This window comes from Periplaneta americana, chromosome 1, assembly GCF_040183065.1.
Source record: "Periplaneta americana isolate PAMFEO1 chromosome 1, P.americana_PAMFEO1_priV1, whole genome shotgun sequence".
NCBI classification, from domain to species: Eukaryota; Metazoa; Arthropoda; class Insecta; order Blattodea; family Blattidae; genus Periplaneta; species Periplaneta americana.
The window spans coordinates 213129425-213148143 of record NC_091117.1 but is presented as its reverse complement, the minus strand read 5'-3'; the positions used below and the strand labels follow the sequence as shown (position 1 = coordinate 213148143).

The 18719-nt window shown below is 34.9% G+C and overlaps 1 protein-coding gene across 3 annotated transcripts in view; it reads right to left on the bottom strand.

Annotated features, from left to right (window-relative positions):
• Positions 1-9097: 9097 nt before the first annotated feature.
• LOC138707915 (probable E3 ubiquitin-protein ligase HERC1) overlaps positions 9098-18719 on the bottom strand; it is a 178360-nt gene continuing 168738 nt past the window's right edge. For all 3 annotated transcript variants that reach the window (XM_069837981.1, XM_069837962.1, XM_069837972.1), the window contains exons 68-72: positions 16256-16449; positions 14182-14334; positions 12331-12464; positions 11095-11248; positions 9098-9969 (exon numbers count right to left, since the gene is read on the bottom strand). In XM_069837981.1, coding sequence (XP_069694082.1) covers positions 9766-9969; positions 11095-11248; positions 12331-12464; positions 14182-14334; positions 16256-16449 — 839 coding nt within the window. In that variant the 3' untranslated portion in view covers positions 9098-9765. The remainder of the gene's footprint in view (positions 9970-11094; positions 11249-12330; positions 12465-14181; positions 14335-16255; positions 16450-18719) is intronic.

Genomic DNA, 18719 nt, shown 5'->3' with positions numbered 1-18719 from the left:
TGGCATGGCCATTTACTACCTTCTCAATGAAAAACCTAAAAATTCGAATTTTTGGCAGTTACGACCTTTCCCATGTCAATGCCTCAATTGATAACAAATAAAAATAAATAAGTTGCCTTTGCAATGAAGAAAACTATTTTCTACATCAAGTTAATCCATAACTTTCTTCGCTGCACTTTTTCACACAGTGCAGTAACTGAGAAGATAAACTTGTACAAATTATATTAAATATTATTATTCAATTGAAGCCAGTAAGCTTTCGATGTGACTAAAACTTACACACCAAGCTTACACTGGTTCAATTTTATAATAACCATGTACGAGAAATTTCAAATGGGGGATATAAAAACATTAACTTTAATATTACACATGAGTACAAGATAATATTGCATGTAGCAAGGCAAAGTAAATATTACTGAACGCCATTTTCTTTGTTCAAGCAGAGGAACGCATATGTGACACTTAAAATGTCACTAAATTAATTATCTTACACAACTTCATGTTAATTCGAAATTTTCTCGGGCTTCCAGCCAGGTCATAAGTTGGTGATCCACCGACGTTCCGAGGATGTTCATCTTCCTCATCTTCAGGGTTAAATGATATCTAAGGCTACCCAGCTCCTTAATTTATAGTGCCAGAGGGAGGAGTCAGCTGAGGAGCTGTGCGCCGATTGGCTGTTATTAGTGCGGACCGTGGCAAGAACGTGGCCGACGTGTCGTCTTGCTTTGTGCTTTTTGGCTGAATGACCTTGGGTCTCACGGTGGGCTCGGCGGACGAGTTCTCATGTGTCCTCCCGTCGTCCGGACAGTGAGAAATTTAATAACCGGTGCTATTCTCACCGCCTGGACAACGGGCCGTCATCAGCGGAGGACACATGAGAACTCGTCCGCCGAGCCCACCGTGAGACCCAAGGTCAATCAGCCGAAAAGCACCAAGCAAGACGACATGTCGGCCGCGTTCTCGCCGCAGTCCGCACTAATAACAGCCAATCGGTGCACAGCTCCTCGGCTGACTCCCTCTGGCACTATAAATTAAGGAGCTGGGTACCCTCAGATATCATTTAACCCTGAAGATGAGGAAGATGAACATCCCCGAAACGTCGGTGGATCACCAACTTATGACCTGGCTGGAAGCCCAAGAAAATTTCGAATTATCACGTCGCCAGGAAAGCTTCAGTAGTTATACAACTTCATGTTATCTCTGATTTTTGTATATTCAAATAAAGAGAAACCTGAATCAGAGTTAACATCAAATTCTTAAATGACTTGTTACCTTTTAATATCACTTAATGATTTACTAATGCAAATTACGTTTCTCGAATCATATACATTTAATTACACACGTGACACAAAACAAGTAATGAATAAATTAAATAAAGGCTCACCATGTTATATCTGCTCACTTTAGGAAGTAATCACTGTCATATTATCATGAAATCTGCTGGTGAATTGTGTAAAGAATTCTGTCATCAAACTGCATGTACATAATAATCTATGTATGTAATGAAACTCTTACAGTTCTGACAAGTCTCCTAGCAGAACATCGCTATTTCTTATTGCTTTTATGACTATTAAAGAAGTATATGAGTAGCATTCCAAAGATAATTTACTGATTTAAAACTATGTTAATGCAATCAGATAAAACATTGTGCTTACACAAAATACTTTTTCGAACCACATGGTTACATCAGAAATATACAAGTCATCTTCAACATTTCGTGCTAAAAGCATTATGTTTACGTGCTTCATAAGCCGGTACAGTTCCGTTAATATCTGCAAGTTGGTAACTTTTCTTTTTTATAGATATAACAAACTTCTGGTAAAACTTTCTTATTGTATTGTATCAAGATACTTTACATATGATTGTATGAAAATTCTCACTTTTTGGTGTTAAAAAGTCTTGTAGACAACTAAATTTTATATACATCTTGATTACACAACTTTTAACACTGTATCACTTCGGAATATGTATGATAAGACTTTCTTGTGCTAAATTCTAACGTACCTTGTTTACATGTTTGGACCTGTTTATGGGTCATCTGCAGAACTGGTCGTTGTTGGTCTTGGCGCCATTTGTTTTGTTTCCTGTGAGGGTGTGAAAGTGGCGCCAAAACCAACAACGACCAGTTCAGAGGATGACCCATAAACAGGGGCGATTTCTCAGGACATGCTATGCTTGCTGCGCAAGCCCAATATTTTAATAGAATGTGTATTTCTCAAAATGGGATTACGTACATTAAAATTTATTTTGATTTTTGGAACATTGTATAGGCGTAATACCATCCGCAGGTTGCACACCGCAAGTATCGCAACGCTTGCTCGTTTCTCGGAGCTACAGGAAAGACGTAGAAACAGCGAGAATATGATGCGCGCGCAAGTGCCTTCCTCCTTGGTCCGTCCTAGGCGCACATGCTTCTGTTATGTGTTGTTTGAAGCTCTGGTCCGAGAGCTACACCAACGACTATTTAACGTTACACAGAGCAGTATTGACAGCGGGAATGTGCTGCGATTTGCGAGTGCAATGTAATTGTATGAGCGGAATGCATGTGTTAGCTGCTGCATGTATTATTAATTCTTAAACACTAATTTGAAGCATTGCAATGAGTTCGGAATTGTGTGTTATTGAAACCCTATTATTAAATCCATTTTCCCGAAGGACTATTCAAGAGAAGACAGACATTATAGAGAATATGTGCGCTTGTTCAGTGCAGCTTCATACAACAATGTGAATTGGTTGGCAGAGTCGAAAAAAACTAAATAAACTGTTTTGTTGGCCATGTTTGTTATATCCTATCGAACTTCTACATCTGATAAGCGAATGTGATCCATGACTCATAATGATTTCATAATTATAAAATAAATTATTTATGTGGGTCTGATTATTTTTATTAATTATGAATTATTATATCCTCCCATCTGCTCCTGTGAATAAAAGAGCAAGCCTAACTATCGTGACTAGCATTCGCCCCTGCCCATAAATAGGTCGAAACATGTAAACAAGGTACGTTAGAATTTAACACAAGAAAGTCTTATCATACATATTCCTAAATTTTATATTTAGATAGACAAGTATGACCATAAGATAGGCATGGAAATAAAACTTAGTTTATTTGTGGCACTATCACTGATTTTTATCACATCAAAATAAATACATAAATTTACTATCCTTTCCTACAGGTATCACATATTATATTTCGATTACACTACAGCTGTGACTTTTATAACAATCAAGATGCCGCCATTGAAGCAAAAAATTAAAGTGAGAGGAAGAATGTAACAAGGGCAAAATATAGACAAATAATACCAAATTGTCTAATCACATATTACATTTGTCTAACAAAACCCTACAATGGAAGAAACTGACAGTGAAACGAATGACATACTAAAACGATTATTGGTTTTTACTTGAAGATACTATCTGTGTGTACACAGGGTGCAACTAACATGCATGTCAAAATTTTAGGGGCATATTACTCTAATATAGAGGATGAAAAAATGTTATATGAGCAATGGCTCGAAAATGCTTCATTTCTGTGTACAGTACTTTCTCTACAACCCTATTTACATTGTACGATGCCATATATTTTGTATTAAAATAGCATACCACCTGGAAATCTGTCATACAGAAGAGCTCAAATTGGGCATGTTAGCACAGATACATAAGGCCTACACCAACCTGCCATCGCATTGAATCCCGGATGCACTGATGTATCCCTGGAGAATGTCGTATTGTCTCATAGCCTTTCAAAATACGGGCTCGAGGGACTCTCTTCATCTTACACCAGGGTTCCATACACCAGCTCTTTCAAATAACCCTAGAAATAAAATTCCAGTGGATTCAAGTCTGGAGAGCGTGGAGGCCAAAAAATTGGTCCACCTCTGCCTATCCCTCTGTCACGGATCCTTTGAATGGTTTGTCTAACAATGCGTCAACCCTGGGTTCATCACAACTGTGTTATTACACGATAGCTATGACGCCATTCCACACAAAAACAGAATAGCTGGTGCATCAATGTACGCAAAGGTAAAGCATGCGCTAACGAGGGTCATTTTGTGCACTTCTTGTATGCTATTTTTATTTTATAATGTATTGCTTCAAACAATAAGCAGAGTTATAGAAAAAGGGCTGTAATATGAAAATACAGGAGTTCCAGATCAATGTTTGTATAACATTTTTTCATCCTCTATGTGAGAGGAATATACCTTAAAGTTCTGACATACATTTTAGTTACACCCTGTATATACACATATAAAAACCAGTGCCATATTTAAGCTATGCTATAGCTCTCACAACTAAACTGCATAATAGTAGGGTTACCTTATCTTTAAACATAAAAATGAGGACACATACCAATCGGACCCTTTGAACCACTGAATAAAACTTACAGACACAAATTCATACCATGAGTAAAAGTCGTTCAATTTCAAATACTGTATATACGTGAATACTCCACGTAGGATTTTAGGAGAGAAAAAAATAAATAAAACCGGCTGTAATTTGTGTTTCAAATAATGCATGCACCTCAGTTTTTCTTCGCTAAATTCCGGAAAAGATATGTGCAGAGTACTTGTGTATATACCGTAAGTAAAATGAAATCAAAAATGTTTAATATGCTGCTCATTTTGATACCTAATTTCTAAATTATTATAATCTGAGAATGCATATAGAAATACATAAACACTACAGAATGAACTTCATAGTTCAACCAAATTTCAGTCACATTTTTCAATGGAGTGTAACTTCATTTAAACAGACCACGAATATTCTCTGTTGATCCGATTTAGTTTAAAATGTCAGGGACTTTTAGCAGGAACGATTGAAATGCTACACAATTGAAATGACGGAAGTTGTACTTCACTGTAGCTAATCCTGTCATTGACTCTACAACAAAGAGATTTGTCCCCTTAGACCACTACATTTCAATTAAAGAAATGGAAAAATGCTCGGTGAGCATAACAAAAAGCTAGCAATCTTCGGCTGGAAGCTCGTGTGAACCAATTACATAGGCAAATTGAGGTTACAGAACAAACTGAAGCTCGTGTGGGTCATGTGCAAACCGATTGGTAAAGCAGTAAGAATAAGGAAACAGAAGTGAAATGGACTCAGTACTTTAAATCTTCAAAAAGTATCGAGTGTCATTCTTAGCTGCTGACTAGTGAATAAAAAATGCTAGGAATGTTGAAAATTTTAGCTTCCCTTTAAAAGCCAAACATTAAAAAAATTAAACCCATACGTCCAATTTCCAGATATCCATGTTGATTTTGAAAATTTCTCCTGGATTGTATTTTAGGGGAGAGTCGGGTAGTATCGGACAGTGAGTTTCTTTCATCTACCACACGATGATAGCACCTGATTGACATGGTTATGTTTCTGTGATGTCGCATAGAGAAACGTAACCAGGTCATTCAGGTACTACCATATGAAGAGTTTGCGGGAAAAACGACGAATGCCACAGTTTTCTTAAGGTTGATGTCATTATCTAATTCAATGGATCACTGCGAAATTTAATGTTGTTCTTATGAAAAATGGTAAAATGGAGAATTATCACCACGAATACAGTAATCCTTTCCTTTATTTTCTATAGAAACAGCACTACATCTTGCAGTTATAGACTCAATTAGATCATTATGTAATCCTTTATAGAAATGTGACATTCATCATTTTTCCTGCAAGCTCTTCATATGGTGGTAGATGAAAGAAACGCACTGTCCGATATTACCTGATGTCCGATACTACCCGACTCTCCCCTAACCCTGGAAAGTAGGACATACAGTAATCCTACATAATAACAATCATAATCACTCCACCCACAAAACAACACATGCAGCATAAATAACTCTGTGTAGAAAAGTAGGTAAATTTTGATTTATATAATTACTTTAAGAAAAGAGCTACCACTTCATAGTAATGGCTGGAAATCTCTGCCTACATCTATCTAGGCATGATTGGCATCTTCTTAAAAAGTTCGAATTTACAAGATCGTCTTGTGGGTTTGTGAGATAAATTTATTTCCGGATTCTTCAGAATTACCTCCTAATATTGTTTTCAATTTCTCTAAAGAGCAGAAACTGTTTTTATAAAATGTTTTCTTTAAACTTCTTCGCAGGTATAAATTACACAGCATGAGATCGAAGGAGGACTTCAAATTTCATGTAACTTCTCTTCTGTTAGCACCCGACGTCAATATTTCTTTTTATTTTAAAAAATAAACCTAGTACACTGGGCTGCAAAAGAAATGCCGATTGATTTGAAATATTATCATGTTACAAGAACTTCGCTTAAGAAACAATAGAAATAGAAATACACAGAAGGCATTGCATATAAACTCTATTATTGCTCTGTTATCAATACATCATTCAGCTTGTTCGTGTATGTCTTCAATAAACTATGAATTTTAGAAAACACCATGCCTTATACAACAGAAGTGATACATGGGCATATCATATGAATGTGGGATGGAGGCATTTCTATAAATACAGCAAATATCGTCGAGAGAGATGTGAAGGTTGTAAAACACTGGGTAATTAATTAGGCCTATTAATAATTATAATTATTAATAATTTTCTAAAGAGTTTTTATTCCATGCAAAAAAGAAATGTGTAGTTAAATGTTTCAATTAGATGCAATTTTCAAGTCTGTATCTTTATTTATAATAAAAGTGATACATTTTTTTGTTAATACAAGATGAAACATAACTAACTGTATATATCGATTGTACTGACAGCACCCATGGATAATAAGGAAGGCTGTGGAATGTCATATAAACTGTAGTTTCACTATTTTCGTGTGGTATTCTTATTAATGTTGTAAAATAAAAGTATAAGAATAATTTTAAATCAATTCATATTAAATAACGTGAACATGTTATAAAAGGCGTATTTATATGTTTTATTATTGTTAATATGTTCATTTCAGTGGCGGTGCGTCAATAAGAGCACAAGAGCACGTGAACACCTTGTTTCCATTAATGCACGACTAGTTTTATTATTTAATACCGTATTGGCATAGTGGGGATGTATAATATCAGGATTGAGTATTTTAAACTTCCCGCATCTTGCATAAACTTCTTATGTAAACTTGGCAACATCCGTTCACGTACAAGCCGTGCTCTTTTCAAGAAGGTTACAGAAATTTCACGCATGCGCGGGAGAAAATTGTCTTTCGCTGGCCGCTTATGACTCATCAAGAGCACAAAGCATTAAGTGAACAGTGAATCTATCCTACAGATGTCAGGTGCATCGATGCCTATCATTTATGTGCTATATCTCGAGGAGAAAATTTAATAAGTCTGTATTTTAGCCTGCAGGTGTCAGCATCTCACTGTCGGAACGTTTACTTTGTGTGGGTGTGTGTACAGTGCTGCTACGAGAGTGTAGTTTGTGAATTACTATACTATAGTGATAGCATAATAGCATAGTTTGGCTTTCAAAGACGTGCTGGCTGAATGTGATGGTGGTATGAATTTAAATATCTGTAAGGTGGTGTATATTATTTAAGTATAATATTTACTGGCATGTATTTATAGTAATCAATCTATGCGAATGGGATTACAGTACTGGTATAGGCTATAGTGTATCAGTGTGTTGTGAATCAAAATATATTACTGAACACACGCTTTTGTATATTGTTTTATGTATTAATTTTTAACAGACATAAACAATGAACTCCGTTCAAGTAATTTCGAAGAGTAAAAAACTGGGTACACTGGCTTTCCAGGAAAAATTGGAAATAAAAAGAGTAGATTTCATTATTATTATTATTATTATTATTATTATTATTATTATTATTATATGTTGTTTTGAATTTATATACGGTTTTTTTTCGACAGTGAAACATTGGAATCATGACATTTCATATTAGGCTAAAAACGTATGATTTCAAATTCTCTTCGATTTTGGAACATAAAATTGTGAACACACATAATATTTTATCACGAGCCGCCACTGGTTCATTTTATTATTATTATTAATTAATTTGTATTACTATCTTTGTATTATCTCCATCACTGTTATTCTATTATTATTATTATTATTATCATTATTATTATATTACTATTATTTATATTATTACTACTATTATTTCTATCATCAACATTATTATTGATGTCTGTAAAATTTATGTAGACTCTACTGGACTGTACCCAAGCATGAGCATATGCTCATTTTGGGTATCTATTCAAATGTACCATTTCAAATGTAAATTATGAATAAATTTGAATTTGAAGAAAATAAAGAAAAATAGCACAGATGATTTTAAAAACTAATCTCAGAAAAATAGCTTTCCACCTCATCATGTTTGCTACCTCAGAAAACGATATAATTTCGTATCAGCACTTCTTCTGCAACCCAGTGTACCTCTCATAGAATCATGTATACTGTGATCAGAAAATTTCATCTGATTTCTTTTGCTGCTCCTACGAGTTCAGCTTTAACAAAAATATAAACGAGTGTAATACATATTGTGTTATCGACATGATCTGTCAACTGATTGTCAGCAGTAACTGAGTAAATTATTATTATTATTTTTTTTTTTTGGCACTACAGTGAACCAAAACATTGTTCATCTAAACTTAAAGCGAATTTGTCTCTTTCTTAGAAGTACAATATAAATGCACTTTAATGCTGAAATGTTTTCTGCATGTTTTCCAGGCTGATATTGTGCGGCAAGTTTTGTAAGTGGAGCAATGACCGTTGCTAGTATAAAGTCTGTTTGCAAACTGTTGCAGAGATAAAAAATAGGACTGTACTTAAAATTAAAATAAAAGCTATCAGTTAAATATAATAAAATGGGATGTTTCAAAGTAAAAAATTAATAGCCTATAGAACATACAGTATTGTTTTTGTTTCTAATTGCAGAAATCATACATCTTCTTGTTACAGTGTTATTTATGTATACATTTAATATTTTAAGCAAATAATTACAGCCTATAATTTAGAAACAAGCAGATTGAAAGACGTGTTTATAGGGTACTTTCAATGAAAGGATGAATAATATCATGAAAGGTATAATAAGAATATTGAAAAGTGATAGAATAGTCATTATGAAATTAAGAGAAATTTATCAGCAGGCATGAATTAATCAATTCAATCAGATAAAAATAGCTTCATTCCAATTTTATTTGCAATTGTGCTAATATTTCAATTTATTTAAATTACATTACATGTTTCAGTTAATTTATATCACAAAATACAGTTACGAATGTGGAGCTACAAATAAATCTGAAAAATGCATTATACATTTTAACGATCAAGTAATTGAACAATTCGTTTTCTGGCACATAACAGGAAATTCGAATATATGTTTCCATTATTAAGTAGAACGATTTGTTTTAAGTTGGTTTAATGCTTACAGGCATTACATATATGTTTTTTTTTATTTCGGGAAATTATTTACTGGTTTTACAGAAGGTATCAAATTCTCATTCAGTCCAACTCATCAAAATTAAGACTGAAGGCACTCTTACTGATCTTACTGCCAAGTTTTTATGTATCTGTTTTTATTGTACAAGCTATACTATATAGCAAAAGCAAGGTCCGAAATTAGCTTAAAAATAGATACATTATATGAAAGACTTCGTCTGTACCATGCCTATCTTTTGTAAAGAAATTATAAAAGAAACCACTTAATCTGATTTTTTATAAAACAATGTTACAGAAATTGCAAAAATTTGATACATTATCACAATACCATCATTTTACTTAATTACAATATTTTGTTCCCAACGAATTCCTGATGTATTCCTTATTATTATTATTGTTGTTGTTGTCAATATTCATCATCTGACGCTTGGCCCATGTCTGTATTTCGAGCTAACATGTAATTGTCCATATCAATCGATCGGCAGTTGTTGATCGCATATCGAAGCCGTTCTGCCATGATTTCTTGGCTGCTGTAAGGAGGAAGGCGTAGCTGGAAGAAGCACGTCTGAGCCGTGGGCAGTCCGTCTGGTGCACGGTCTACTTTCATTACCTGTATACCAACAAAAACCAATTAGCTAAATTGTGTCTTTGAAATTGAATTAATTAAATTATCACTGAAATGAATAATTTCAAGGAAAAATTGTTCTGGAGCCGGGTATCGATCCCGGGACCCTTCGCTCAGCGCGCGAACGCTCTTCTAACTGAGCTACCCCAGGAACTATACACGACACCGTCACAATTTTTCCTTTGTATCCACACAACTCACATGAGCTGACAAGACGCCAGAACTCAACTGTGAGTGCACACAAATGCTGTGTGACTTTAAATTGTGGCTTTCTGTTAACGTACCTCCAGTAACGAATGTATTATACAAATCTGGCTTTCAGGTAGTAGCTCCCTGTAAAGCAGGTTTGAATAATTTCAAGGAAAAATTGTTCCAGAGCTGGGTATCGATCCCAGGTTTTTTCCTTTGTATCCACACGACTCAAATGAGCTGACAAGACACCAGAACTCAATTATGAGTGCACACAAATACTTGTGTAACTTAAATTGTGGCTTTCTGTTAACGTACCTCCAGTAACGAATGTATTATACAAATCTGGCTTTCACGTAGTAGCTCCCTGTAAAGCAGCTTTAAATAATTTCAAGGAAAAATTGTTCCGGAGCCAGGTATTGATCCCAGGACCCTTCGCTTAGCGTGCGAACGCTCTTCCGACTGAGCTACCCCAGGAACTATACACGACACCGTCACAATTTTTCCTTTGTATCCACAAGACTCAAAGGTGTTTTATCACTGAAATGTTTATTCTACAATTGTTTTAAATCACGAACAAAGATATTTTAGCCTTGAAATATTTATTTCATATATTCATATTTTGCCAAAATAAATGTCATGTTTTGGCAAAACTTTGTTCATATTATGTCGATCTCTAGTGATAAGTTTGTCAGAGAAACAGATATTCTCTACTTGTCACTGGGCATCAGTAGTAGTAATGATCTCTGGTCTCACTTTAATTTCGAAGGAAGTTATGCTAAGGACTCTGAGCTGGGTTTGAACCTACAAACCTTGGATTATCAGTAAGTACTAGACCACCAAAAACGACATTGTGAAAACTGAGATCATTTCATAAAGAAATCTAGCAGTTCATCATTTCAATCCTAATAAATAACATACCTGAAATCTCTGAGACAAATCCGCCAAGTTAGCAGGCAAGCGTGACCTGCCAGAGACAAACCTCATGAAAAGGACTCGCTCTGCATTTGTGAATCCTTCCAAAATGTCCCACAACCACTGGACCAATAAATTATTCTCATCCAATTCTCGATACCTGCAAAAATTCCAGATTTGAACAACTCAACATTTATGTGCACTAAATCTACGAGAATCTGGAACCATAGGTATATGTATGCCACTATATTATTATTATTATTATTATTATTATTATTATTATTATCAATATTGGAGTTACAATTGATGTAAAATGTTATTAACCTCTAAATTAACTGATAGTTCCGTAGTAACACCATTCCGTATTTCCCCTGGACCAAAAATACAATATAGGAATGGAGAAATTATATTATTTAATTTCTTCTTTCATTACAAATACTAAAAGTTGAATGCATGGACAACAATGGCAATGAAGTTATGACGACTACTAATTTAATATTAGCTTATAATCTATATACTTTGAGTTATATTTCAATTTAAATACATAATTTCATCCTTTTTAAGTCTTGGGAATAATTCAGAAATATTCACAGCACTGATGAGATCAAAATAGTTTTCCTCCCATAAATATAAGAGACATACCAAAACGTAATTTAGCCATGTGCAGGCGTGGCTCAGTTGGTTGAGGCACTACATCAATTATCAATAAACCCAGCTTCGATGGTTAAAGTCACAGCATTTCCAAAAGTGTAAGTTATAAAATAAAATCAAATTAGATTTATGAGTAGAGAGTAGAAATTAGGACATAGATGGTAGTAGTAGTAAGTAGACCACAGACAGATATGAGTGGAAAGAAAGAACTAAAGAAAGAAAGAGAGGAGGCAAGATAAGAAAAGGGTAAGAGAAAGTAAGATAAGGAGTAAAATTTTCTTGTACTGTAGTATTAATTAGTTGAATGAAATAGTGGCATATGTGCAGTCCCAGGTACCTGTGAACTACTGTGTTTTTACTGACCACTGTCCTCAACTGGGTCCACAACCTCAGAATAACTTAAGTTTGCAAGGACGATTATTATGAGAATAGAGTAAGCCAGAGCAAAATGCTAACTAATCACCTCCAAAAGACAAAATGTGTTCACATACTCTTCATGACATATAATTTTGTCTTTAGCCTACCATTGCAAGTACTGAATTTCTTAATATTAATTCCACTGTTCAGAAGATTAAAAGAAGTAGCCTCTACCTTACAACTCTCCTCAGCAGTTGGATTGATATGTGGGGCAATCCACAGACCAGCTGTTCCAAGTGTTGAGCTGTAACAAGTGACAGAAGAGGAACAGGGATAATCCACGCCATTCCTTCCCTCACTGCTGCCACCTGTGAAATAAAACCAATTGTCAAAATTTGTTTGGAAATTATATAAAAATCTACTATGGAGTCTCATTAAATAAAAATTTTAAGAAGTCGAACAACTCTACTTATATTTTTTTACTTTTTTATTATATATAAAGTACAGTAAAACTTCTTTTTTAGGTTTCATACTTATACATTCTTTTCCTGAAGTTCCTGCAAAATTCTTATACTTTCCATGTTAATTTACTTCTGTTATATGTTTTTTGTTCAGATGGTTTTTTACACCTACAGAAGCATATTTTAACCCGAGGAGATTCGAATTGCCATTTATACAATCTAAATCAATTTTGCTCGAAATTAAGTTTGTCGTGAAAATGTAAAAAAGCGAAAATACAGCACGTCTTCATTATTAAGATGCTGTCCACTTTGAAACTCATAGAGATTCGAAGGTGCCATGCTTGGCTCCAACAATCTTGTGTCCTTATGACGTTGTTACAACTTTAGAAACAGTGAAACATTTTGTAACACACTGTGAACAAATTAGGGAAGAGTTATCACAATTTGGGGACATGTTTGATTCATTAGGAGAAGCAGTCCAAAATAACTACTTTTTGTAAAATTGTTACATATTATTAAATGAAGATCACACAGGAAGAACAAGGTAAGTCAATATCGTAAAATTTTATGGATTGGAGTTTTTAAATGTAATATATCAGTCAGCTTTGGTTGTAAATAGTTAAGATGTTCTTACATTCTTCAAGAATATTTGAGTACTATATTAGACTCAAAGATGGCTTAACTGTGAAAATTTTAATAAATTAACAATTTATTCTTCCCATATAGTCTTCAAATGTTATTTCAAATGTTATAATATTTTCTTCTGCAAAAATTTCATTTCCAGATAAATTGCCAGAACAGGGACTGATTTACCTGCGTATAAAAAAACCACACCATGAACAGAAAACCTCCTCTCACTTCAACTCATTGTCTTCAAGTAAACCCTTTACTTTAGCACTTGTATTACAAAGTCATCACTTCCTACATTATCAGATACTGCTTTTGCTTGCACCTGTATGCAATATAGCCTTGTATAACATTTTGTTTTGATAGTCCTTTAAACAATGGAATCTTATTTCAATGTTCTGTGACATCGTTAATTTTTGTTGTCAGTATGTTGTGAAGATACAAAAGTTTGGCTGTTGCTCGAAATAAATCTCCCACTGGGCGAAAGAGTACAGAATCTTATACTCTTCAGAGGCATCAATTGTCCTTGTTGAATCAAAATAAAATTTATGTGCTGAATAAAAATAATCAGACAGAAGAAACCAGACAAATCTGAATTTCATGGCAATCGTGTTGAATATTTCGCTATTTGTTTAGATAAACGTCCATTTCGCGTTTACGATTAATTTCGCAATATTTCGCAGTTTCAAAACTTGATATTATTGCATATTTGGGTAAATGAAATCCAAATACAGCAGGGGAAATGGTCAAACCAAAATTTCACGGATATCATTAAAACCAACAAATAGAAGCTTTTATCAGTGCAGATCTCAGGAGGCTTGACAATATGTTACCAAATTTCATAGCCTCATGGCTAGTAAGTAACTGAATGCAACTTTTATTGGTTAACAAACAAAACTTTCTCAAGGACTTGTGCTTGCAATTTAAAATATTTGTTTTAAACATTATGAAAAGTTAGGAAAATATTTTTAAATTAATTTGACACTGCATACGTTACCTGAAGATCCATTTCATGCAAACGGAAATGAACAGCTTGCTCCACATATTGCAAACGATTACGAAATGTGAGAGGTATGCTTCTTCCTCCAGCAACAATAGGCACCAAGTGATTGGTACAACTGGTGCCTTCAAAACATTCCAGTGGAATTACCTGTGAATTTAGTAACGTCTTAAAAACATGAACATCCTATGATTTTCATATATACTGTACAGGAATGTCTGACAGTGCTGAAATTCTTTATGAGGTGAAGACGAATTAATAATTGGATGAAGATATGCAACTACAGACCAAGCGACAATTTGAAAAAATTGAGATATTTGCACAAATCTGTTGTTGGCTGGATAATTTAATTCAGAAAAAATCAAGAATGCGATACCTGCACTCTGCTACCATTTATAAGTAAAATTCGTTTATTCCATAAAATTAATTTATTTATTTTACTTTGCAATATTAAATCAACTGCTGGTCTTTTATTAAAAATCGGTTAGTCTTCTTTATTAATACTTGCGCAATTTTTTGTAATACCATGCAATGAATTTCTTTTACTTTCTACATCCCCTAAAATAGAAAAAGTAAAAGAAATTCATACACATTGTATTCTTCACCTGACATAATTAGGAACATTAAATCCAGACGTTTGAGATGGGCAGGACATGTAGCACGTATGGGCGAATCCAGAAATGCATATAGAGTGTTAGTTGGGAGACCGGAGGGAAAAAGACCTTTGGGGAGGCCGAGACGTAGATGGGAGGATAATATTAAAATGGATTTGAGGGAGGTGGGATATGATGATAGAGACTGGATTAAGCTTGCACAGGATAGGGACCGATGGCGGGCTTATGTGAGGGCGGCAATGAACCTTCGGGTTCCTTAAAAGCCATTTGTAAGTAAGTAAGTAAAAGAAATTCATTGCATGGTAAAACAAATTCAAATGCTAAATAAAAAGAGTGGTCTTCCACTATGGACTGAACGGTAACGAGAAGGCAGATATGTTAGCAAAGAAAGGAACTAAAATCAACTTAAAAACAAATTTCAAGTTCCCATATGAATCAATAAAACGAGTCATAAAAAGAATAAGTAACAGCGAACAGGCAAAACATAAAAATTCGAAATGGAAAGAATCACTCGAAGATCCAAAACTAATTCCTGATCTACCTCGAAAATCTGTCATGGCCATGTTTAGATTGATTACTGGTCGTGATTGCCTCAGTAAACACCTCCATCATATTGGCGTACTGAATTCACCTAAATGCTTACTGTGCACCAGAGAAGAGGACATGGAGCACCTGGCTAATTGTGAAACTCTTAGGACATTTGTGGACCTTCCATCAAAATATTGGGAAGCAAGAAGGATGATGACTTCATTGTTAAAAAAAATCTCTCTCTCTCTCTCTCTCCCCCTCCTTCCCCCTCTCCCTCTCTCTCTCCCTCCCTCCCCTCCCCCCTCCATCTCCCTCTCCCCCCTCTCCCTCTCTTTTTTTGTAATAGTATGAATGTTACAATATTTCTTGCATAAAATATTTAATAAATAACTAAATTTATTTCAATGGTGAATATCTCGAAAACATGTTTTTGTTGGCTGGTCTCTTATTGTGTAACTCCGTCCAATTATCCTTGATGATATGGTGAAAGATAAATGAGTACCAGAGGTGAATGATATGGACGGGAAATGTACAGTGAATTTTGTCAGAATGCTTATCTCTTAGATACAGAGCTCTTTAACATGTCACAGATCTGCAACAGCAGATTTCCAGCTTTACTTCCTTTCTGAAGGAAGCCAAGCTGACCCAATCCCAAGCAACCCACTTCACTCTTTGCTGTTCATTACGAAACTTGATGGCAAGTCCTACACTAGTGGTGAGCAGCAATTTAAACCCCTAACATTGGAACAACCATCTGTTCCCCTGCACTGCACACTGCATAACTACGACTTCCCAGCTTCAGGAAACTTGTACCTGATTATAACAAGTAACAAGTCAGAGTGATACAGCCTCCCAGAGGGCAAGTAATGCTGGAGTGTAGACTTAATTCTAATTTGTTTGATCTGAATAAGTAAAGAATGGCAGTTTACTTCGTGGAATGTGGCTTCTGACACACCAGACTGGTGTATGTCTCTGATGCCCCGCAGACTCTGAGCATACAAACTGTCTGTTTCTTCAAGGTCGTCAATGGACACGGGCTCTCCCACCAACAACTTCCACACCAATGGAGCCAGAGGAACAGCTAGTGGCTTCTTGGTTCTCACCGCAACACCAAACAGAATGCCTGAAAATTAAAAATGAAATAATTATGATGAGTAGGCAATATTGCCTGTTCCGGCTTCACAGTTTATCCCTCCATCGTCCCTTAGGTCGTCCTACGTCTCTTCTTGTATGTATGTATGTATTTATTTACACTGCAAGTGGGCATGCACCCCGTGGCAGTGGTATACACAATATAAACAATACACAATAAAGAAATGATAAACAATATTTACAATACACAATACAATTATACAATACACAATAGGCCCACAATTTTATACACAATACAATAAGAATACACAATATAGGCCTAATTTAACACAATAATAATAAAACATAAAATAAAACACCTAATTTTACAACACAACCTACATTATTATGTACAGGCCCTACATAAGTTTCAATAATCTTTCACTTTATTCTCATCTCACTCACTGTTGTGGCACTATGACGCATTTCACTGACACTTTAGCACACATTTCACTGACACTATACAACACATTTCATTGACACTATAAATTATCACTGATCGGAACTATTCACTGCACTGTAAAACCATAACTTCACTGATTCACCTCGCTTCACTGATACAACAGTTCAAATAAGTCAAATAATTACACCCTTATGCATACTGTACTTATAAACAGAACTACATTTAAACTAAACATTTCTAGTCTAAGACCCTCTTACACGCTATTTTTAAATAATTTACAATTCAAACCAAAGAAGTAACTCGTCAGGCTAAATAAATACATGTCACCTTAAAAAATTAAATGTTAAATGTCGCCTTAATTTTAATTTGCACTTTATACACAACTCTTTAAATTATTCTTGAATCTCCTTAAGGAAGGACAGCCCTCAAAGACCGCTGCAGGTAGGTCATTCCAATCATTTATAGTTCTATTTAAAAATGAGAATTTACCTACATCCGTTTTCTGTTTCCTACATTTGATTTTAAAATCATGATCGTTCCTACCATAGTACGTTGGCTTTTCTAACCGAGCCGTTATGTCTACCCATGCTTTCTGACCTAGATGTGCTCTATACAATGATGTTATTCTAGTTTTCCTACGTCTGTTTTCCAAAGTTTCCCATTTAAGTTCTTTTATCGTATCGTTCCCATCTTCTCTTTTACCTTTAACAAATTTAGCTGCCCTATACTGGATTCTTTCTAAGGGGTTTATCTGATATATTCTATAGGGATCCCAACATGTAGTTCCGTATTCCATTAACGGTCGCACTAACGTTAGATATGCTATTTCCCTCGATTTGGGGCTAGCCTTCCTCAAGATTCTCATAATAAAGTGAAGTGCCCTCCATGCTTTACCCGTAACATTATCAACATGCTCTCCCCACGAAAGTTTGGAGTTTAAATACACTCCTAGGTATTTACAACATTGTTCTTGCGGAATTACAACACCACTGAATTCGTAATTAAGACTAGTTTCCTCTCGGGTTTTACAAAATGTTATAGATTTACTTTTAGAACCATTTACTTTCATCCTATGCATTAACGCCCAGTTATAAATTTTATTCAAGTCTGTTTGAATAGCATCTACATCTGAATTATTTCTAATCTTTCTATAGATAATGCAGTCATCTGCAAATAGCCTCACATTTGATGTAATATTCTGGCATAGGTCATTTACGTATATTATAAAGAGTATTGGACCCAGAACGCTGCCCTGTGGCACCCCCGAACTTATATTTCCAATTTCCGATATGTCATGACCTACTCTAACTCTCTGGGTTCTACCTTTTAAGAATTCTTGGATCCATAGCACCACTCTTTTATCTATTCCTAGCCTATTTAACTTATCTATTAATATGTCATGTGGCACCAAATCAAATGCTTTCGAAAAATCAATCACAACTGCATCGATTCTTCTGCCTCTATCTACCTCTTCAGCTAGATCCTGAATCAGCGACGTAATTTGACTATCACATGAGAAGCCTTCCCTAAAACCATGCTGGCGGTTGTAAAACCAGTCTTTCGCATTTAGAATATGACGAATGTAATCCGATATCAAATGCTCCATGACTTTACATACGACAGATGTAAGACTAATCGGTCTGTAGTTTCCGACATCTAATTTATTTCTATCTTTATGTATGGGTACCACTATAGCTGATTTCCAGTCACATGGAATAGCTGCATTGTTTATGGAAACATGAAATATACGCATTAAGTATGGAATTATGGCCTCGGAACCTAATTTAAGAATCTCTGTAGCAATATTATCCGGTCCTCTAGACTTCCGACTTTTTAATTTCGTTAGTCTCTCTCTAACC